Raw genomic sequence first — 23,950 nt, forward strand, 5'->3', positions numbered from 1 at the left:
TTGAAAATCGGTTCCAATTTCCTTTAAAGAACGAGAAAAAAGAAAAAAAAAAAATGGCGTCGCGTAAAAAACCGATTCGCCGATCGACGACGTCCGCGGATCATCCGGCTAGGTTTATCCACCGGCGTCGACGGGCGCAGGAGGAGGAGGAGGAGAAGAAGAAGAAGAAGAAGAAGAAGAAGAAGACGGGTCGGGGTTGAACGGAGCTTTGCCCTTCTCGTTGAGGGGGATGCTGCTGGACGAGCGGACTGCGCAGTGATCGATATGAAGTGGTGGGGGATGGCGTTGGCGGAAGGGTGTCGGGGTGGGGAGAGGAGGGGTTGGCGGCTCTGGCGGAATAGCTCGGAGCTCAGTTCGTCCCGCGCCGCGTTCGTGTTCGGTTTGAAGCTAAACGCCGACCGACGCGCGAGTCTCTCAACCCCCTGAGACCCCCTTGAAACTGGGTCACTTTTCCCACGCAGGGTAAACTGCGAGGGCGGCGAACGGAGGAAAATACGGACAAGGGCGGGGGGGGGGAGAGTGGAAGGGGGAGAGAGAGAGAGAGAGAGAGAGAGTGACGTCGGGCGGAAAGGGGGGGTAAAAGAGAGAGAGAGGGCGAGAGGGAAAAAGAGAAAGAGTCGGGGGGGGGGGGGGGGGGACGACTCGCTTGGTCCGGACAAAATTCTTCTTCTTCTTCTTCTTCTTCTTCTTCTTCTTCTTCTTTCCTGCAGGTCGTAACAGCGTCTTTCCCGTTTCGTCGACCGTCCCGAAAACGGTATAACAATAATCACGTAATTTATTTGAATATACGTTATTGGAGGGAGATTTTTCGTTTCATTAGTTTACCAAACGTCAGACTACGTCCGTCCCGCTTTGTTGATCTTCGCCGTACCTTTCACGTGTCGTTTTTGTTTTTTTTTTTTCTCCCGCACCTTTTCGACTTTTCATCTTGTTTTTTTTTTTTTTTTCATTCCTTCGGTCGTGACTCGTCATTAATTTTTTTTTCATTTTTCTCCAACTTTCACGCACACACGCACACGCAGTCGACACTATTGCGCTACGATATTCGGTTAAGATTATAATTTTATCTCGTACCATGCACGTTTGTACGTGTAAAATCTACGCACACGATTTACGGTGTCTTTAAAAAACTTTTAACAGCTGCAATATTGTTTTTCTTTCATTCGTATTCCTCGACGATATCGAAACTTTTGCGGTATAAACTCGTTCGTTAGGCTAATGTTCTGTTTTTTTTTTTTTTTTTCTTCCTCTTTCCGGGGGCCACTTTTGATTATTTGTTTCTTTATTTTTATTTATTTTTTTCTCGTCCTCTTCTTCCTTCTCACCACGCTCGCGTCTCGAGTGAGCAAATTTCGCTTTTTTCATCCCCGGGCAGAATGAAACCCACTGACGACTCTTCAGCGTTTACCAACCTTTTCGTGCTACTTGTGCGTGCACGTGTGTATATATATATATATGTATATATGGTGAGGCATTCGTATGCATCATCGTACATGTATGCGTGTATATCGTCCGTGCAGAGTTTTGACTTCTTCTACCCCTTGGCTTTTTCGCACGTTTTCTCGTACAATGAATACCGTCGCGTCGCGGCGAGTCAACGAGGGTCTGAAGAGCTTCACTTTCTTTTCTCATCTCTTTGCCTCTTTCCCTGATTTTTTTTTTTTTTTTTTTTGTTCCCCCACTTTTCTCTTTTTCCACAATTTTCACACTATTCGCAAAACACCGTTGACGAGATACCGAGTACCTGACGAAATATTTCAAATTCCTTACACACGGTTTTCAATCACGCTGCGAATTGCGAATTTAACCCGGAGATTGAAAAGAAAACAAAAAAAAAAAATCATCAATTCAAACGATCGAATTAAAGGAACGAGTTGAAAAAATTTGAAACGTAATTTTCGTCCTTTTTATTTCTCATTCCTGTTTTATTTTTTTCGTTTTCTTTTTTTTTTCTTCTTCGCCTCGTTCCGTTTCTCAAAATTCAACGTAACCCAATTACTTTATTTCATTACAATTTGCGTTACGCGTGTCAGGAAGTGCGAAGAAATTACCGCGGATATTCAGATATAAAAAAGATTTGAAAAATACAAACAAAAAAAAACAGAATGTGTGAATAATTTTTGGCAATAAATAAATTCGGTTTAATTATAAAAATTTCTCGACGTTACAAAACTCGCGGTTTGATATTAATAACCGAATCGAAATTCAGCTATACCTAACTTGACGCTTTCGAGACGAAGAAAACCGAATCTTGAGGATCCGATGAATAAGCCACTTGACTTTTAATATCGGTTCGTCGTCACGCGGAGCAGCACGAATCGGGGAACTAATTGCGAGCGGAATTGTTCTAGTTGTCACTTTGAGTCGTGAAAATAAAAGAGGGGAAAAAGTTGGAAAGAAGAGAGAGAGGAAGAAGAAAAAAAATAAAATAAAAATTCAATAAAAATATCAAGTGCAATTTCAACCGACTCATTGTCAGCTGATGTGAAAATCTGTAGATTAATCCGTATTCCGAGTTTGAAAAAATTCTGCGAGTTTGTTAATAATAATAATAATAATAATAATAATAATTAATCGAAGTGTCGGTATTATAAAAATTTCTCGTCGTGTTTCTAAATATATCTCTTGGTATGTCATGTGTATAAATTGTACCTAAATATACGCGTTTGGTGATTTCAGTGGTGATAAGTTATTTTCCCCATCTGTAACACGGACGGATCTCTTTGTTCGAATTTGAGGAGGTGGAGGATTTTTTTTTTCCCTGGAAAACTTTTGAAATCAACGGCGGCGTGGAAAATGAACGGTGAGTGAACGCCCAATTACTGCAATTGATTATTTTACAATTTTTCAACCGTTAAACCTCGTACACTGAGAAAAATTACTTTTCATTTTTTACCTAGAAGTATATTTTGTCGATTGTGGTAAAAAATGAAAATAGTCATGGACCGAGCGGTAACCGTAACTAAAAATTTCCCCCAGTGTACAGAATTAATAATTTCATCATTTTCATCCCAACATCGAATTATGTAGACAAATTATTATTGTCTTCTTTGCTTTTTCTTTTATATTTTTTTTATGTCACCGTGTTTTTTGTTGGTTTTTTTTCACTGTAATGTGAATTATACACGCTTAATGTACGTATATATATAATATACACATGTAATATGTATGTTGCACAAAGCCATGGAACTCGGGGAATATGCAAATATTTAGCAAAGTGGCTCCCGGGGAGTCCTTCTGATGCATCCCTCGGGGCGATAATTTCAGGACTTTTTACCCCCGTCGAGACTCGGCAAAACCCTTTTGAATAATCAACGATTATTTATCCAGAATTCATTTATCTTTATTACACGTGTTATATCAACTATTGCGTAGTAAAACTCTCGGCGCTTACTCTTCTACGCATTTATTTTATAGGTAAAAATATCGGCCGGTAGGTTGGTAAACAATAATGTGTTTATGATGCAATTCTTACGGGCAGAGATCGTCCGTCGAAAATCCGGCTTAAATATAATATAAAACGTTTAAATCGGCGGATAAAAAAATTGATCGATTAGTCGGCGAGGCTGCAATTTCGCTATGAATTTATTAGCCATTTGGTGTTAATGTAGAACCAGACGCCGATCAGAAAAGCGATCCGGTTTCCCGGCTGGAGGTTTCAATCGGATTATCGGATATTCGATAGGGGATGTCAATAAGCTTTACAGTTGTACGATCGTATTTCCAGATAAAATATTCGTTCTATTCCCAATCCAAAATAATAATAAAAAAAATTTAACGAACAATGTAAAAAAATTCAACCAGGTAGAAGTTGTGATTCTTGTAGGCGTAATAATAATAATAATATGTAGAGTTTAAGCATTGCAGAGAATTATAATTTGCGGTAAAAGTTTAATTATAATTAACCTTTTCATTTTTCTGCCAAGTCTGATCGATTTCAGATTTTTTCACTCGGCCGTTTTCAAAATGATAGCAAAAATTTTTACACTCTTCCCTTTTCATTGCGATGATAAGTATCGCGGGGAAAATTTTTTTGCGGATTGTTTAACCTGATTTCAGGGTGAAAATTTTTACACTACAATGTAATATTGCGAAGTTGAGGAAATTGATCGGATAAGAATCGATATATTTGTTAATTTTGTTATGATAAAATCGTACTTTGAGTATATTTGTCGGATTGTTACGTTAGCAAGCTTCGAAAGTACAAAATTAGACAATATTGTAATTTATAAACAAAAGCTTAAAGTATATATATATACAATACATCGATGCTTTATTTTAGATTGTTTAAAAAATTATTATATATCGTTGAAATGTTGAGAAATTAAATGGTTAACCACGTCAACGTAACGGAAAAAAAAAGTTTTACAGTGAATTTTGAACTTTACAGCTTACGAATAGAATCTGATAAATACTCATTTAATAAACGTGCGAATATTTCGTAATAAGATTAGTAAAATTATGTCGATTTTTGGCCGACTAAAATTTCCTTGACGATTAAAAAAGTTACTGTAGAAATTGTTAGAAAAAAATAGAGAAAAGAGAAAAAAACATTGCTGTTATGATTCTTGTTGGAAAATTCAGCCTAAAAAATTTTTCCAACGCGCGAAATGTATAGTCGATCCCAATTCAATGGCTTTTCTGTTCTACATTATTTAAAGGTAAAAATATACGTGCTCGTACTTCTTTCAACGGCGTTAACAAGCAGTCGCAAAATTCAGAGAGAAATACTCGCAAGTTTTTTTAATCGTTGACCAAGTTAAACTACAACCGCGAGCCGTTAACAGGTTTGCTCACTGTTCCGGATATTAAAAAAATTGTGTGTAATTTAATAATGTAACGAACGCTCTCTCCATTTTCCAACGTTGGCGGTGAGTCCTTGATCATTGCAGCAATTATTGGCATTCCCATCACTCTACAATATTGTATGCATGGCTGTATCTGCAGGTAAATTATTTGCCATCTCAATTAATGCACGAAGTCGGCAGTGAAAGTAAACGGATTCGGTTTCTTGTCTGAATAAAAAAAAAGGAGGAATTATAAGCGGAAAAATAAATTAAGGGGACGGGGTTGAAGTTCCGAATTTTAAAAGTTTCGAAAGCGCTTAATCCCGAATTATTTGCTGGCGAAAGTTGAAGTAAAGAAATGAAACTTTGGAGAAACAACAAAGTTTCGATTGGTCGGAAAGCCGGCGGCTCAAAGTTCCGAAATCCAAGATTCCGAAAATTCAAGTAACGATAGAGCAAAATTTCGAAAAATTGAATTTCGATGTTTCAGATATTTTAATTTTCCAACTTTTGCACTTTCGAAACTTTGAGCGTCGGGTTTCGGACCATTGAAAACTTTCATATTTCCTCAAAGTTTGATTTCTTTACCGTGATCGTCACCAACAAAAATTTCGGAATTTCGCGCTTTCGGGACATTTCAAATCCGAAATTTGAACCCCGCCCGAAATGAATTGTTAAGTTTCACGATTTTATTGAATTGCAAATCTGCAAATTAAGCTCGATATTCATCAACTGAATACTCACATAGAATCATCTGTATTCAACTTTTTCTATCGTACAACAATTTTCGACTACAAATATCACCCCCGTAAGTTTTCAGCCTTTTACAACAATCACGAGCCTTTATTCCAATCGAAAATCCGCAAAAATTTGTAACTCTTATAACATTGAGAGATCGAATAATTTTATTTCAACTTCTCTTCCCTTTCATCTCTTCGGATTCCTCTCTTTTATTTCTGCACTCCTTTCCACCGTCGGTATCTTCCCCCGTAAACGAAAAAAGCAGAAAACCCGCAAAAATTCTCCTCCAATCACCCCACAATTGTTACACGCAAAATTTCTCCCATTAAGGAAACCCGAGCAGCCTAATAACGCGAATATCGAGAACAAACGTAGAACCAGAACATTTGCGTGGGTGTCGAAATGTTGAAAGCGCAAGGGCTTCTTGATTTACAGGGGAGGGGGAGGAGGGTTTTAATTGTTACCCAAAACGCGTATGATACACCTACACAGATATATGCGTACACATAATTCCGTGACGATTTCCGTCTCCTCTTTCCTTCCCACCGCAGATGCAAACATTTCCGTTTGATCTTTCGCTCTCGGTGAGACTCCCTTCGGGTTTGTTGTTACGCATATACGCGACGTATGTTGCGTGTCGTACGTGCACACACGACCGCTATTCTCTCTCACGCCCTTTACTCGAAGGCTTTAATTTTCTCGCCTTTTGTTTACCCGACCAGAGTGTCACGGTCTTGTTTGCCGAACGCGGGTAAGTATCGTACAAATATATACCGAGACAATCTCTTGATACTTGAAAATCAACCGCGCATGCGCGAGTTTTATCGGCTCTTCGCGCAGGCTTGCCATCCCGAGTTTTCGGCTGCCAAACCGTTTCTGCCTTCGATGTGGTTGACACGAATTTTCGAGGTTAGAATCTCAAATAATCGAGGCAGCGACTCGGAAAGGTTTGGGAAGCGTTTTGTTGTCGGGTCGGAAAGTCGATTCTTCAAAGAACGGTCGGAATTTAACGCTTACGCTCTTTGAAAATTCAAACGTACACGTTTTGCGCAGGTTGGCGCGCCTGCATCGCGGACAAGAATATCGCTGCCGGAATATTTCGCCGACCAATGATATTTAATTATTTGGCGCACGCGCGGTTGGTTTTCAAGTTTCAACAGATTGTCCCGGTATAATATGTTCGTGTTGTACGTGTCTACACGTGTACGCATCCAGGACACTCGCTATAAATCTCTTTCTCATGTTTTTTCTTATCTCAAGAAATTTGGTTCACGGTAGAACAGTGAAAAAAATTGTTTGACGATGAATAGGGCTGTTTTTATGCCCGAAGAACAGATTCGCGAATTAGGTGTGTGAGTTGATTTCCCTTTCGAGTTTTGTAATTTTTCTAATAAGCAGAAGTCATTCGTTAATTAATCAGGCAGAAATTATATCATCCTTTTAACAGTGCCGAGAACCGACGCTAGAAAATTATATCCCAACCTTTGAGTTGTTACTCTGAAAAAATGGAACGCGAGAAATTATTTGATACGATAATTTATGCGTATGAGAATATTGCGCTTCGGTTTGATCGGATGATTTTTTATTCAGCCTGACGAAAGACGATTAACGTAAAACGGACGTAATGCCAATAAATAATCATGCATGCGTGTGACGATTAATGTGGAACCCGGTATTCAAAGTATATGAGAGGCTGATTACGAATCTGAAATCGTATTTGAAAAATTCAAGATGGCGGATCTAATATGACGAACAAAAATTTCAAATTCGATCGAATCCGGCGAAAAAACTCCGTCCAGGGGTTTTTGGGGTCGCTGATTACGAATCTGAAATCAGATTTCGAAAATTCAGTACGTCAAATCCAATCGGCGACCCTGAAAACCCTTGCATAGAATTTTTTGACCGTAGTCTATCAAATTTGAAATTTTCGTCCGCCATATTCGATCAGCTATTTTGAATTTTTTAAACCAGATTTCAGATTCGTAATCAGTGAAACCACAAAAACCATGAAATACTATCTCTTTATAAAAGTTGACTCAGCATAATAACGTGTGACAAAAAAAAAGGGTTAAACAGCTTTAAATCAACATCATAACACTAATTCAGCAAAATTGTAGACTTTTATGTATTAACAAGATAATTTTTGATAATTGTAGGAGAATTTCCTCTCGCAAAGACATAATCTTAAACAAACCGTAACAATTGATAAAAAAAAAAAAATGCACGATGTTTCCGAAAAATGAAAACAATCCTCATTCATCGTTATTTATAACTCTTGCCAATTAAAAGTGGAATAATCAATATTCAAATTTCAATCCGTGAGCAAAGAAAAATTTCTTTATCTTCATCTATATTACACAACCTGTTTAACTTTCCTTCAGTCAACCCGAAAGGATTCACCTAAATCCTCATCGCGTTACGCACCAATAAGCTTTTCTTTTTTTCTTCCCCTCCTTCTGGTTATTGACTCTCTTTCTTTATTTCAACCGGCCGCAACCCCGTTTCGTGTTTCGTCGCTTTGATCCCAAAAATTCACGAATCAGGGGTGAGTGGGGGATGAAAAAAGTTTAGGGAGGCGAGCTTGCAGGCTTTTCGTGCGTTTTATTCCCCCTCCCTCCCTCCCTCCCTCCCTCTCGAATCTTTCTCTTTCCGCCAGATTATACTCCTCGCCGCAATTCTCTTCGTTATTCCTCCCCCTCCTCTCCGTCCTTCGGTTCAACATAAACTTGTTTCCGCGATTCTCGTCGCTTCCTGTGCTGTGTTATGTATCCCTACGTACGTACGTAACAACCCTCCTCGGATCTCGCGGCATCATTTTCGGCAAATGAAGGTTCTCGGGTGTGACAAGTTCTTGAGCAAATCCTGCAGCACTCGAGAGTCTCGCCTCTAATCAACCCCGTTTTACCCTCTTTTGGTTAAACTTTTGTGCAGCCTCCGCGTCTCGTTTTTCGTCATTCGGGAAATTCCTGATTGTTTTTATCTGCGGTAAATATGATTGACGAAAAAAATTTTTCGGAAAAGTTGTTCAGTTACAGATTCTCTAGATTCTCTCTGCTTTTTGTTTTTTTCGTATTTTCTTCTCTTTTCATCTCTTTCGTTACTTTTATTACGTTTAATTCATTCATTGCTGATCGTGGAATAACTGTTCAGGTAAAAATCGCGTTTACAACTAGACAAATCTACAGACTCTGTTCGAAGTCGTCGAATGGATAATAGAGCAATTAATTTTATTCAAAATTCACGCCGTTATTATTATTTCCCTCTTTACATATTTCAGGCATATTTTAAATGTCGCTTGGATACTTTACCTCCTATATACGGAAATCGCAAACTAACCAAATTTTTGCCAGTACAAGCTTATCTTATAAACTTTATCCCGATCATCGTACAATCTTTTTTTTTTTTTAAGTTTCTCATTTTGCGAACCAAAACTGCTCACTCGCAACTATTCGCGCTATTTTCCGCGATATTTAATTATACAAATTCTTGGCGTTGCGTTCCTAAAATCCACGAACATTATAATACAGTTGATACCTGGAATATGAAGTTCATTTCCCAGTAAAACGAAATTTTCTACTAGCTGATTACTTTTCTTTATCTCTTAGGTAAATATGCGTTATGAATGATAGGAAATAAGAAAATGCGAGTAGAATACAAGATCAAATAAAACGCGTGTCGAACTTGAGGGTTAACCCTCGATAAAAAGAGGAAGAAGAATGAGAAAAAATAAGGGATGAAAAAAGAGGCTGCGCAGCGGATCTTGAGTATTATAGATTGCATTATTACGGGGCATTTCTGCAGCGGCTGCACACTGTTTATGCACCTCGTGTGCACCGCTCCTTCAGCTTATATGGTCCTTCAATTAATACGCCTTCCGACGCTTCGCGCTTTTAAGCCTTACATACGACACTATGTGTATATATATATATATATATTAGGGTGGCGCAAAAAAACCGACTATTTTCTATTTCTGAGTCACGCGTGAAAAAATGATAATTTTTTATGTTTTAAGAGCCTCCTCCAAAGGACAGCTCAAAAAAAAATTTTTAAGAGGTCGCTCCAAATTTTTTTAAATTTCAAAATCCATCGAAAAACGAATTTTTTTTTTTTTTTTTTAATTTTTTTTCTCGTTACGGTATAATTTTGTAGACAAACAAAAAATAAGATTCTGAAAGTTTCAATTCAAAATTTGAATTTTAAAAGGTCACTCAGAATTTTTCTTTATTTATTAGTGCATGACTTTGGATTTGTTTGAGCGACATTTTAATATTCAACTTAAAATTTCATACATTTTTTTTCTTTTATTTAATGATATAATTGACAAAAATTTTCCACGAGATGAACTGAAAATCAAACAAAATAAAAAGAAACATAATTTTTTTTTTAACTCAATAATTTTATTTAATCAACTGCAACATTTTAACAATATTTAAATAAACTTTGTTGTTACTTTTGATAACAAATCTTAAATTTTGAAGGTTTTAACTTTATTTAGAATAATATCATTTATTGTTCTGTTAAAGTACGTATTAAATTTGCTTTATTGGCATTGGGATATAATTTTCGATTTTCTTCGATAACTTCTGAGAAGAAAAATTCTGAGTGACCTTTTAAAATTCAAATTTTGAATTGAAGCTTTCAGAATCTTATTTTTTTTTTTTTGTCTACAAAATTATACCGTAACGAGAAAAAAAATAAAAAAAAATAAATAAATTCGATTTCCGATGGATTTTGAAATTTAAAAAAATTTGGAGCGACCTCTTAAAAATTTTTTTTTGAGCTATCCTTTGGAGGAGGCTCTTAAAACATAAAAAATTATCACTTTTTCACGCGAGACTCAGAAATAAAAAATAATCGGTTTTTTTGCGCCACTCTAATATATATATATATACACATATATATTGAGGTATACTACGGATAATAATGCAGTTGAGGTTGCTGCACCGTTTTCATCACGGTGGGTTGGAAATGCGCGATAAAAATGAAACCCCGTTTTTTTTAACTAATTCCAACAATATTCGAATAGTTTTTTAAACGATACCTGTTTTACTCAATTTTTCTAGTTAAATTACTGTAACAAATGAAATTTTTCTCGGCTTACATATACGCCTGTGTGTATGCACGCATGCAGACGCATATGTATTATGTACACGTACGTGTCGTTGTATACGACGTCCCTGTACGCCGGTAGAACGGCGAGGCTTCATCCCTCGGGATCTCAACACCACTCGGATAGATAAACCGTGCACTTTGCTACCGAGGGCTAATTTACGATCATCTGCTTTGATCGTAGCTCCCTTGCGGTTCTATGCTAGACACGCGTGTGACTCTGCAGACTTGACTTGTATTTTAATTGCATGAAACTTGACAAAGATTCGAGAATATGATTTTACTAACTCTGATAAAGTACCTATTCCGAATTTTTATAGTTTTTTTTTATCGAATTCCTGAATTGTTTGCAAGTATTTAAAGTGATTTTGAAAAGGAGCTTTTTTAAAATTTTCAAAAACTGTAACCGTGGCTGAAAGAAAAATTCCGAGTGTATCGAGGTTCGTGATTTGAATCTTAGAAATTGAATTCAGAACTTGGAAAAAATCGGTTTCGAAGCTTTCGATCTTGTGGATTTAAAACCAGCTACGGATAAAAAAACAAGCTTCTTATCCATCTGAATTATCGTAAGACAATCTTGCAATATATTTCCATGTAAAAATTTTTACTGAAATCGTTTCTGCACGGTGACATTTATACGTACAATAATTATCGGTATTGTATTAAAACAATAAGGCAAAGAAAATTCATGTCATAAATATGGGACGACTTCAAAGTAGCGACTAATTGATTAATTAAAATTTATTATTATATAGGTGCGTACATAAAATCTATTATATTCGTGTTTATCTTCGATTATTTTATATAATGTAGGTATAGACGGATAAAACGAGACTTTTCATTCAGGCATTTTTAATAACCAACCGCCGTGCAAAACCCGAAGCCATTTCAACGAAGCAGCGTCGGAGCTTCTGAAGATATCGACAAGCTTTCATATTTTAAAGTTTTCAAGAAATTTCATCCCCCAATTACCGGATTATTGTCCCTTGACGTTTTTTCTTTTCTTTTTTTTCTCATGTAACTTTAAGCGACGGGAACGAATATTTTACGTTCGTTCAATCGGCTGATTTTTTACCGCAGGGGTAAAGAAAATTTTCGAAAACTTTTAAGGGAATGAGAGCTTTTTTTTTTTTCATGCCTCCTCTTTGAAAGATTTTTCTCCGACACGCGTTTATTCGGTTTGAAGGAAGAACGAGGAGTTGGAGGACGAAAAAATAACTCGGAGAAGTTTGCGACATAAATTTTGACTGATCCCTGAATCTTGCCTCGGTGCGCGAAAACTACCGACTTGGCAAAAATACGAGGTAATATAACTCACGAGCTGTGGGGAATTAGAGGAAAGAAAACTCCGCGTTGCAACATTAGGTGTGTTACCTTATATATATTTTACTTCGCTGTTCGCGAGCTCGTCGTTAAGTATACAACGAGATTGCGGTACGAACGAATAGGAAGGAAAAAAAATTAAATAAAAAATCGCCTTGTAAAATGTAAATCAATGATTTGTAATGATTGTCGTTTTTCCCTTTTTTTTTTTTTTGACAAGGCAAAGAAATATACAGTTTGAATTTGGAACCCTAAACGAATTTATATCTACCATAAAAATCGATTTTTTATAATACATATGTATATTTTTTTTTAATCAGAAGATTCTAGTATCATTTTTTGTACCGTCTGACCGATTTTTATCAATTTTTTTCACCATAAATGACGGATTTTTTTTTTTTTATCGCCAATTAATTTTCTTATAAACATATTTTTATGCGGAGACGTTAAAAATCATCGTATTTCGTAGATTATGATAAGTAAACTTTACGGAGATGAAGATCGGTCTTCGAATTTAGATCCGAATTCTGCCGCGTACTTAACTTGTCTGCCGTAATTTTTTTTCTCTCGCGTGAGAGAGATGCGACATCTGGCGGTTTTTCATAAATTAGCGGATTTCGTAAAAAATTATACTTTCAACGAAATTCTAAACACAATACGAGAAAAACAATTCATGTTCTCTGTGTCCGAAATTGTGATTATTTTTCGTACAAAATTACGTTAATTTTCATCTATGTTTGTAGAAACTGGCAGGTTTTTTTTTTTTTTTTTAACGTAATGTCACGATTTTCTACGACAAAAAAAAAACTATTCCCTACGTGTCGGAAATTGTAATCATCTTTTACAGATAATAATAGATTTTTCTAATTTTTCATAGAAATTCGCAATTTTCTGTCCAAAATACTACAATTTTCTACGATTTTCGAACATCCTCTTAGAAATAATTCTTTTCGTTAAAAATTGCCGAATCTTGTGGATTTTTTTTTCTGTTTTTTTTTTTTACCGAAAAGATAAAAATCTTTCACGAAAATTTGCAAGTTTTATTTATTTGTTTATTTATTTATTTTCTCTCTCTTACGAAAACTCACGCACGCTTACAATTTTCGACGAAACAGTGCGAAATGTTTGAATTTCTGTAAAAATTTGTAGCAGTAGAAACTTTCATCGTTTCTAATATTATCCGAGCGTAAATTGTGATAAAAAATGTAGCTGGAATATTCCGACAACAATTTGATAGTTATTCATTTATTTATTTATTGTTTTTTTTTTATTCTCAATGTTTGCCGCGCTATGTAGAACTTGAATTCATTCCTCCCGTTTGTAATTCATCCGGGCAGAGGTCGTAATTTTCGTACGCCTTGATGCCTGCAGCTCTCTTTATCCATGCTTGTAACGAAATTCCAAGGGAAAATTCATGACTCCTGTATTCACCGACCTTCTTATACGATCGTCTTGTCTCTCCATCTTTGTCTCTGTCCGCCTCGTCCTCCGGGGATTTCTGTAATCCTCGCGTCTCGCCGAAGGACCTCGTCCTCATCCTCCTCCCACTTCTTCTTCTTCTCTTTCTTCATCTCCTTTTTCTTCTTCTCCACCTATCTCGAGACGTCGAAGCGTTGCGGAAATTTCTTGACCGCACGCTCTTTGGGGAATATCGCGCACTTCGATATAATGCATATAAATCTCGATCCCTCCCTTCGTCTTCTTCGTTGACTTTCATATATATTCCTTGCTTTTCCTTGCTTTTACACGTTCTCTTACTTTCCCGCCCGATGAAATTCTTTGTTTTATGTTTATTTTTATTTTTTTTTTGGAAAATTCCTTCTTTTTTTATTCTTCTGTTTCGTTGCGTCTGATTTAGATTAAAAAATTTTTAAAAATAAAAAAAGGGGTAAAATGTGGATCAGTTGTAATTAAAAAATATTTAACTCGCGAAGTTGGTGGTGAAAAAGGTTTTTCCACTTTTATTTTACATCGTGTCGTTTCGCTCGATCTTGCGAGCCTGAATTTAATTAAACGTGCTTACGAGTTTGAGGCGGTGATTTTAGAACTCGATGTCAGCCCTCTTTGAAACGAAGATTAGAGCGAGTATGTATTACGTACATATATATGTACGATGTAGGTTCATTACGGATTACTCCGGGAAGCTTTTCCACTCTTTATATATGCGTATACTGAATAATTAAAAGCTTAAATTCTCCCGATTTTCAGCGTATTATATCAACTTCTGACGCAAATGTAAAATGCAAGATACGAATTACGGTGAAATAACACCGTCGTGATCATCCTGATACTGAATTTCGAGGATCTTTTCATACCGCAGGAGATTCAACGAACTTAATCCAAAGATAATTATTAACCTTATATAACAACGTGCGAAAATTTGCGACCCTATATATTCGTTGGAAGATAAATTTTCATTTCGCATATGGAATGAATTACGACAGTTATTGCAATTGCGAATTTATAATTAAATAAAATATAAAAAATTGCAGTTTTATCGTAAAATTTTAAAGCGAATGAATTTGAATCGTAGAAAAGTCAAATGGCGTAAAAAAAAAAAAAAATTAAAAATAAAAAAGAAACAACAAAACAAAATACAGAATTACGATTATTCGGTATGTATTTTAACTCTCTTCATATAAATTTTACCTTCCACTGAGAGACGTTTTTAATTTCTTTAGTTTAGACTTGTAAATTTTTACTTTTTCATGCATCCATTCCGGCTGAATAATTCACATTTTGAAATTCTACGAAACAGATTACCGCGTGTTTTTTTGAAAATTCGATATCGCGAGTCAAATTCCGTCGTCGTTTGTTTCTAAAAATATTTACCCCCCCCCCCCACCGAAAAGGGTGCTTCTCTCTCTCTCTCTCTCTCTCTCTCTTCCTCGCGCGCGCTTTTGCAATTATCCAGGAGTGCTTACGGCGAGATGAAACGAAGTCTGCCGTCGGTTGAATTTCAGCATCGCATCATCACCGAGACGCGCAGAGATGTAGATCCAGGTTTTGGATGCAGATTCTATCTGGGATCCCAAGACAAAGAGGAGCCGTGCATCAAGGGACGCGCCTGCATCCGCAATCTCGCCACACTTACAATTAGTCGAGTTTCAAACGCCTCGTCCTTTTATAATAAACGGAATCCGCATCCCATAATACCGTAAAATTACACAACGAATTGATATTCACGGTCAGATCGTTTCTCAAGTCGCAGAGAATCTTTTTTTTCGTTTTTTTTTTTTTTTCATTCATCTTTCTCGAACGTGTTTTTTTTTTTTTTCTTCTCTTCGCAATCGTATTTTTAATCAGTTTCAGTGATTCGTCTAGTTTTCAATCGTCCATGCATTTTATACATATATCGGGTGGTCGTTAATTTTCAACACATTCTTCTAAACTCCTGAAATCGATGTATAATGTCGAAAAGAGAGTGTAAAAACGGTGCCGAAATTGTTTTGAAAAATGTCGCAATTATCGAATAAGAAAGAATAGAACTATGATTTAATCAATCTGACTTTTTGCTCAATCGAAGATTGAAAAAAAAAAAGAAAAAACGTTTTCTCTTGTCTCGAAGTTGGAAAGAGTGTCGAAATCAACTAGACAAATAAAAATCGTTTCACAAACGACCGCGCCACACTTTTATTTTTTTTTATTTTTTATTCTCTTTGCCGCGATTATTTACAAACCTATCAATGACGTGTCATATGTTTTAACGTTTATACCACAGATGGGAATTTTATATAAAACAAAATCAGTCTGTTCGAAGTTTCAACGTGATGAGAACACCGTCAAATACATTTTTCTGTCGAAATCTATGTTTCCCTGTTTTCCGACCGAAATATCGATGAATCGAACAATTTTTTCTAGTTACCGTAACAAATGAAATTTTTCTCAGTGGGTGAGAATTATACGTTGGAAATTAACGACCATCCTGATCTATAGACGTACATGTACATGTATACACACAGTGTTTGACGAGTGTAATCTCGTCCTTAGACGCGGTAAAACCACACGCCTAGATGAAAACAGAAATTGGATGCTCGCGGACGAACGACGTCGCAAAGGATCGAGGATACAGGAGCCACGGTGGTATTTCTTAATTCCCAAAGCGTCCGAGCCTTGTGGACTTTTTTTTGCATTTTTTTTTCCTTTTTTTTTTTTTTTTTTTTTTTTCCGCCACTCCTTTTTCTCATTTCGAAAATCGTTTAGTTTCCTTCCATTTTTCCTCCAGCTCTATTCGTTTCAACCGCGCATCGGTGCTTTTGAAATATTTCAATCTCAGCAGTGATTGCGGATTTTTTTTTTTTTTTTATCTCGCGGTATAAAAAAAAGAACTCGAATTTTATCGGTATCTAATTTTTTTTCTTTTCCATTCACGTCGAGAGTAAGCAAAAACTTCTTTCACGTCGTCGTAGTTGCTGTATCAATAATTGCCCGGTTTTCCTCTGCTCGACAAAAAAGACTGTTTATTCGCACGATCGAATATCGGCGAACTCTGAAAACTCCGAACAAATACCAAATAGCGTAATATTGATCCGTTCGCTTGTATAATATATAATAATCACAACAGTCGAACCGAGTCGTTGTCCAGGGTAAAAATTTTCTTGTCTGCAGCGTAGGAAAAGTTTAAAATTATGCAGCCGGAGTCATCCGCATAAAAGCTATAGCTGTATCTATAAATAAAAGTGCAGACTTCGAGGCGAGCTTATATACATACATACATATATATATGTATATATGGGGCATTCCAAGTCAAATTTGTAACCTGCGTACCTCAACTCTTTTCGAGTTTGAACATTTTTTAGTACGATGTTGGCTACCGACCCAAAAGGGTCTCGGAATTTTGTCGGACTTTTTTTAGCCACTCGTGAAATTTGAAACAATTTAAAAACCAATTCGAAAAACGCCATTTTCATAAATTCTTACTGATTTTGTGATTTAAAATATGATATTTAAGCACTACACGATAATGGGATCTCAATATTTACTAATTTCTTTCACAAGTTTTTAGTTTGTTGCATGTTGGAATTCGTTTTGCTTTTTTTTTTTTTTTTTTTATCTTTTACGTACGTGGATATATTTTTATACGTATAAAATGGTCTGCGGAATCGCGTGTGAATTTTTTCAGATTACAAAAAAATGGCGTTTTCGAAATTGATTTTTCAATTTTTCGATATTTCATTTTCCGGCTTGAGAAAAAATGTGAAAAAAAATTCCGAGTCCGTTTTGGCTCGGTCGCAGCATCATATCGGTAAAAAATTATAAAAATCGAAAAGAGCGAGGCACATTGGTTGAAAATTTCACACGGAATGCCCCCTATACGTCTGTATACACGTAAACCTTTTTGCAAAGAAATCCGTTCAAGAGGCTGACTGTGTCTGCGAGAAATTTTCCCGCTGGGAAATCATCGCGGTGTCCATTTTCAGGACCAACTAAGTTTGTATATAATTCTAGATGTCATTGTCACATATGTATTATATACCGTATATATATATACGTAAACATGTCTTTTTCTACGTGACTCGACCTTCGCGCGAATCACCCATACATACACACATACGCACGTATATGTATGCGTACGGAAGATTGATCAAGCCGCGTTAAAAATATCAAGTGGGATCAATTTTTGTCGTAAAAAATTCAAACCAGCAGCTTATTTTTCGTTTACTTTATTTTAATTTATTTTATTTATTTTTTTCACTCTACCGCTTATTACTCTTCACCGCAGCGAATTTACACGTACGTACAAAACGTATTTACCGCGTTGTTTTTTTTTCTTTTTCTTTTTCTCTCTTTTTTTTTTTTTGTCAAGGTTCGCGTCATACCCGCGACTACTGCCGCAGGAGAACTCTCGTCACGCGATTCCGACACGCGATTTTCTAGACGCGGGTAAACCTGTAACTACTTTGCAAAAAGTTGAAACGAACGCGACGAAGAGGAGAGAGAATTGAAGGAACAGAAGAAAAGAAAAAAAAAAAAAAACCGCACGCGATTATAAAAATAAACGAGCAAAGATGGTATAAAAGTCAAGAGGTCTTGGTACCGTCGTTATTGTTATTATTACAATTATTATTATTATTATTTTTCGTACATACGTTGCAAAATATACCTGAACAAGAAAAAAAAAAAAAAAAAAAAACATTTTGAGAAATTAGAAGGAAGAAGATTTATGAATTATTTTTTGGGAATTGTGTTGATATTTTTTTGTTTTTTTCCTTTTTTTTTTTTTCTTTTCTTTGGAAAAACAATCAAAATGGACGGCATTCCCTCGCTCTTTGTGCATTTTTCTTAACAACTTCGTAGTAATACGAGCAAATTCTGCAATCTTGCCGTTCGATATAAATACCCGTGCCTGTTATCCTTCCTTAACGTCCACGTAAGATACCTATATTATATTATAGAGATATATGCATACATATATATGTATATATATATACATATAGAGGTTCTCCATTTCTTTACCTAACACTGCAGACAAAATCGCGCTGCATAAGCGCCTTCTTATTCAATGATGCGGCCATTACCGACCTGTATGTATGATAACATATATATATATATATATATATATATTTTATACCCCGACTACATATATACGTATATAACGCAGATAAGGAATCCCTTTTTTTCACCCTTTCGGACGAAATTTTTTATTTTTTTATTTTTTATCCCAACCTAACCTCATCCGTGCGATTTTTTTCTCAACTTTGTAGAATTTTTCCCTTTTCTTCTCTTCTTTCTCAGACATTTATCCGATAATTTACCAATCTTCGAAAACTTTTTGTACACACGATTAGAAATATTTTTCTACCGATAATATTGTCTGTAATTCATGGCGTATGAATTAAGGAAAAAGTAACGAAAAGAAGGTAAAAGAAATAATTCACCGTGTAAACCGACAAGTGTGAACGAATTATTCATAATTCATATGTCGCGGTGTTTTAACCGCAGAGCTTGCGAAAGTTTCGTGACCGCCGAGTTGGTGTCGGCTCGAGTATGCTCAGCTAAATATCCAACCGAGGCATTCAAGTGCACTCTTTGCGTCGTCGGACCTTGCGCGAAGAATCCGAGCACTCGAACGATATATATGTATAATCGGTGTGAACGTGGCTGCGTGCAATCCGTGCCCTTTGAGAGAGAGAGAGAGAGAAAGAGAAAAAAATTCTAATTTTCCAGCTAATTTTATTTTCTATTTTTATTTTTAATTTATTGATGACGGCTCTGAGAGGGATACTTTTTGTCCATGGAAAATGTTGGCCTTGGCACGTTGTATACGCGATACTTTCTGAAGAGAAAAATGTTTTTGAAAGAAGAAGAAAGGGGGGAAAAAAAAAAAAAAAAAATTACGCGCACACAACATTTTTCAATTTTCCTCCGTACTTGTGCACGTAAATTATTTTTGTCGAATTCATTTGAACGGCTTGCATCTTGATTCGGACAAAAAAAATTTCTAACTCGGGACGATAGGTGTTGTTTTGTTTTGTTTTTTTTTTTTTTTTCCCTTCCGATCTGTGACAAGAACTAAAGCACAGAATTTCTTTCGCTATCGCGAGAAAAAGTAAAAAAAAAAAAAAAAGCGATACGACCAGCAGAAAAGAGGAAACGAATCGTGGGAGAGACATTTTTTTTTTTTAAATTGTCGCAACTACTGTTTCGAAATTTTGCCAAATTAATGCGGCGAAGCGTAAAAGAATAGAAGGATAAAGTCTGTGAAAAAAAAAAAGAATAAAAAAACGCTATTCCTCGTCGGGTTTTCAGTCCGGCGAACTTTGTCGATAGGTAAAATTCGATTTTGGTTATTGCTCGAACCGCCGTGTACCGCAGTTGCGGTTTTACAGCGGCAGTTTGACCGAGAAGGAATATTCTCGGTATCCCGTCGGAGGAAATTCTGAACTCTTTTCCTCTCTTTGTCCGAACGTTCTTCCCTTTAGACCGCGGTAATAAACCGAACTAGAGAATTTGACCGAGCAATTTCACGTCCGCCATTCAACCCGCGAGAGTTTAATTGGGTACCCTCTACAATATAAACTCGCGCGTCTGTTGCATCAAACTCGGACAAAACGTTTTTTCTTTTATTACTATTGATTGTAAAAAAAATTCTGCCAGCGCGTGAGTTGATTTTTTAAGTTCACGGATGAAGAGAATGAAAAACAAAAAAGTACTCGTCAAACGCTCCGCGTAACGAAGATATTTGTCGGTTCGACGCGTTGAAAGTTTTTCGAATTTTCAAATCTCTCGAGAAACAAAAAAGGCGGACAAGAAAAAAGAAAAGGAACAGATTTCGAGTTTTACTCGGTTCGACATTTTGAAAAACTTGAGTATTTAATTTTGTACCGCTTTAAAAATTTTAAACTTAAATTCGATCCTTATTTTCAGTCGATTTCGCATATGCGAAAAATTCATTTATGTTTCAAAAAAAAAAAATAATAAAACAACCTTTCTGTCTTTCCAAAATCGTAGGTATAGTGTTGAATTAATTTGCCAAAAAAAAAAAAAAAAAAAACCGAAACGAAAATATCAATTCCTTTCACCTACGAGCAATAAAGAACTGAGAAACAAAAATCTCGTTAAATATGTACTGATAAATTAATCTGTCGACAAACGCGATTAAATCGCATTTATAATGAAAGAGTTGCTGTGGATTACACGATTTTGATTTTGCAAATCTGTAACCTGATCGAGTGGCTCAACGATGAGCGAAATTTGCCCACTTTACCTGCTGTATCTACGCGTGTCGCAAATCTCTGGGGGCTTATAAGCTGGGCAAGGGCAGCAATGTTACCCAAACATGTAGAGAGAGAGAGAGAGAGAGAGAGAGAGAGAGAGAGAGAGAGAGAGAGAGAGAGAGAGAGAGAGAGAGAGAGAGAGAGAGAGAGAGAGAGAGAGAGAGAGAGAGAGAGAGAGAGAGAGAGAAATGGGGGAGATTATTCGCAAAGTTTCAGGTATTTCAACACCTGGTGATATTTTTTTCTAATTTCTAAATTTCTTGAATTCACCAAATATGGCGATTGGAATATTTTTTCGAATGAACGAAACGTCGTTTGATCTAATTTTACGAAAAGCGTTGTCAAAACAATAAACAATTTTTTTTACCAAATGAAACCAAATTTATTTGAATCAATGAAACGTTATTCTTTCGCCGTATTTGGTAAATTAAACCAGTTTTTAGTTTTTTACTGTTGGTAAGAAAAGTTATAAAACAACGATAACTCGACTTTTGTATTTAATAGGTGTTTCGTTGCGTCGACGCTACCAACTTCAAACGTGGTGGGGTTGACATTCCGAATTTGAAAAGTTCCGAGAGCACCAAATTCCGAGTTTTTTGTCCGCGAAAGTTGAAGTAAAAAAACGAACTTTGAAGAAACATCAAATTTAAGTTTCGAATGTTCCGAAATCCGAGATAAAAGGAGAAAATTGAAAAATCTGAAACATCGAAATTCTGAATGATCAAAAATTTTCGGTTCCGTGAATTTCTACCTTGGTGAAATTTCATCATTTTGATCTTTTTTTTTTTTTGTTTTGGTTTTTCGATATTTTTACATCCACTTGTTTAGTAAACTACGCTGTGCGAGTATATTTTAATTTCCGGAATTTTTGCTCTATCGTGACTTAAATTTTCGGAACTTTGATCCGTCCGTTTTCCGACCATTCGAAACTTTGTGGTTTCTCAAAAGTTTGATTTCTTTACTTCAATTTTCGCCACGAAATAATTCGGAATTTGCCGCTTTCGGGACTTTTCAATTTAGGAACTTCAGCCCCGTCCCTTTTTTCAAACCAACAGCTTAGGCTAGAGCTTTATAGCAAAGGTTGCGGTTGTAGGTACATAAAGTCCACGTAAAGGCGAATGGCGAATGTATACGTACGTATACCCGAGTATACCTTGGCAGAGTTAACCCGTTGTGTTTGAGCTACGTGAGCGGTGGATTAACGAGGTTTCATTGCTAGTCCTTGGGGGTGAATCTTTCCCCCAAACCCCGTGCGAAGAGCTTGATTACCTCTACCTGTCGACGGTGTAATTCCCGGCTGGAGTTTCGGGTTTCTCATTATTTATTTTCCCTGATTTCTTGCTCGTTTCAAGCCTGCCAACGAATATCGTTTCTTCAATTTCGCTTTTCCTACACCTGATGTTCAAATCATCGGCCCCAAGGGATTATTCATCGGAGTTGATTGATTTGCGCGTTGATTACGTACGGTCATTAGCCTTTTAAATTTCAGTACAACCCATCCATTTCTGACATCTTTTTCCACGAAATTTTCAATCAGTTTTTTAGAATTTGGATGCAGATGTTTTTATTTCACCTAAATCAAAGGCGACTAATTCCGAATTATTTGGTGGCGATAGTTTGAGTAAGGAAATCACACAAAGTTTCGAATTGTCGGAAAGCCGGCGGCTCAAAGTTCCGAAATTCAAGTTACGACAGGGCTAAGTTCCGAAAAGTAAAGTTTCGATAGAGTAAAATTCCGAAAATTAAAATATACTCAGACAGCGTAGTTTACGCGACTAGTGGGTGTAAAAAATGAGAAAAATCAAAAACAAAGAAAGATCAAAGTTGTGAAATTTCACCAAGCCAGAAATTCACGGAACTGAAAATTTTGGATCATTCGAAATTTCAGTGTTTCAGATGTTTTGAATTTTCTCATTTTTGCACTTTCGGAACTTTGAACGTCGGGTTTCGGAACATTCGAAACTTTGATGTTTCGTCAAAGAATGATTTCTTTACTTCAAGTTTTGTCGGCAAAAAAAAAAAAAATCGGAATACGGCGCTTCCGGGACTTTTCAATTTCGGAACTTGAAGCCCTTGCCAACTTTGTGGGAAGAAAAAAAAAGTGTCACCAACTAACCGGCTAAAAGCTTCTCTCCTCAAGAGAACGAACGAAGAGGTTTTCCACCCCTCCGGGCATCGCGTCCTTTATTCGCTGGCAAATACTTGAAACACAATTGCACTATAAAGTCCTGCAAAGCAGAAAGCTGCAGGGAGGCAAAAGTTGCGGCCACCTCAAAAATTTCGGTCGTTGCTCTCTCGTCGTTTCTTGATTAACCGGAACGAATTTGCGGCCGTTTAATTCCGACCCCTTACATTCCGAAGAGACTCTTCTTACCGCAAAACTGCTTCGTGTTTGTTCCAATTGTTATTATTACTTCGCCTAACTCTGGTCGGCTCTGTGTCTGTCAATGTGTGTGTGTGTGTGAAAATTTCGATAAAAGAGGCCGAAAGATCCAGCATCGAGGGTGTGGATAAAAAGTTTCGAAACAAGGGTGAAAAAACCTCCAGCGATGTTATATTATCGTCAATTATATAGTCGAAACTGAATAATAAATCTGACTATAAATTTCGAACAACGGAGTCAATCAGCTGATAAAAAAGAAATTTTGAAAATTTGAAGAAAATTATTAAGCTTTGCTGCTTTTTTTTTTAAATCCTATTCTCACGTTTTCAAGCTTATTTTGTCCGCCATGTTAGTCCACAGGTCTTCAGAGATCGTCTGAGAAAAGAAACCATCTTCTCGGTTTTTACTCACCGTACACTTTACGTTATTGTATAGCTATACACTCGACTCGGAACGATCGATCCGTAGTTATTTCCCTGTGTTTAATAAAAAGGGAAACTGCCCCTGGCTATTTCCGGCCGCCGAGAACGACGATCCACCCTCGAAGTAACAGGGTGAGATCGCGATTTATCGAGCTGAAGGAAAACCTAACCTATAATACGTCTCGCAGCTTCGCGTATTCGTCTTACGTTTATTGTAACATGCTTTGCCTGTTTTACGGTAAAATTTTATTCCCCTATCGTGAATCTTGGCTAAATTGTGCCTTGATTCGTAATCAGCGACTCCAAAAACTCCTCGACAGAGTTTTTTCTCCGGGTTCGATCGTACTTGAAATTTTCGTCCGGCATTTTGAATTTTTCAAGTCCGATTTCAGATTCCTAATCAGTCGCCCCAAAAACTCACAATTTATGCAAAACGTAAGTTTATCGGAAACGAATTATTCCTTCCAT

General features: G+C 36.5%; 1 protein-coding gene across 2 annotated transcripts in view; it reads left to right on the top strand.

Annotated features, from left to right (window-relative positions):
* Positions 1-684: 684 nt before the first annotated feature.
* Positions 685-23,950, top strand: part of LOC107224409 — a 91,723-nt gene continuing 68,457 nt past the window's right edge. The window contains exons 1-2 of one of the 2 annotated variants that reach the window (XM_046736289.1): positions 685-770; positions 2,680-2,803. In XM_046736289.1, the coding sequence (XP_046592245.1) occupies positions 2,797-2,803 (7 nt within the window). In that variant the 5' untranslated portion in view covers positions 685-770; positions 2,680-2,796. The remainder of the gene's footprint in view (positions 771-2,679; positions 2,804-23,950) is intronic. The other variant, XM_046736290.1, reaches the window with a different exon arrangement.

The sequence above is a fragment of the Neodiprion lecontei genome, chromosome 4 (genome assembly GCF_021901455.1).
Source record: "Neodiprion lecontei isolate iyNeoLeco1 chromosome 4, iyNeoLeco1.1, whole genome shotgun sequence".
Lineage (NCBI taxonomy): Eukaryota > Metazoa > Arthropoda > Insecta > Hymenoptera > Diprionidae > Neodiprion > Neodiprion lecontei.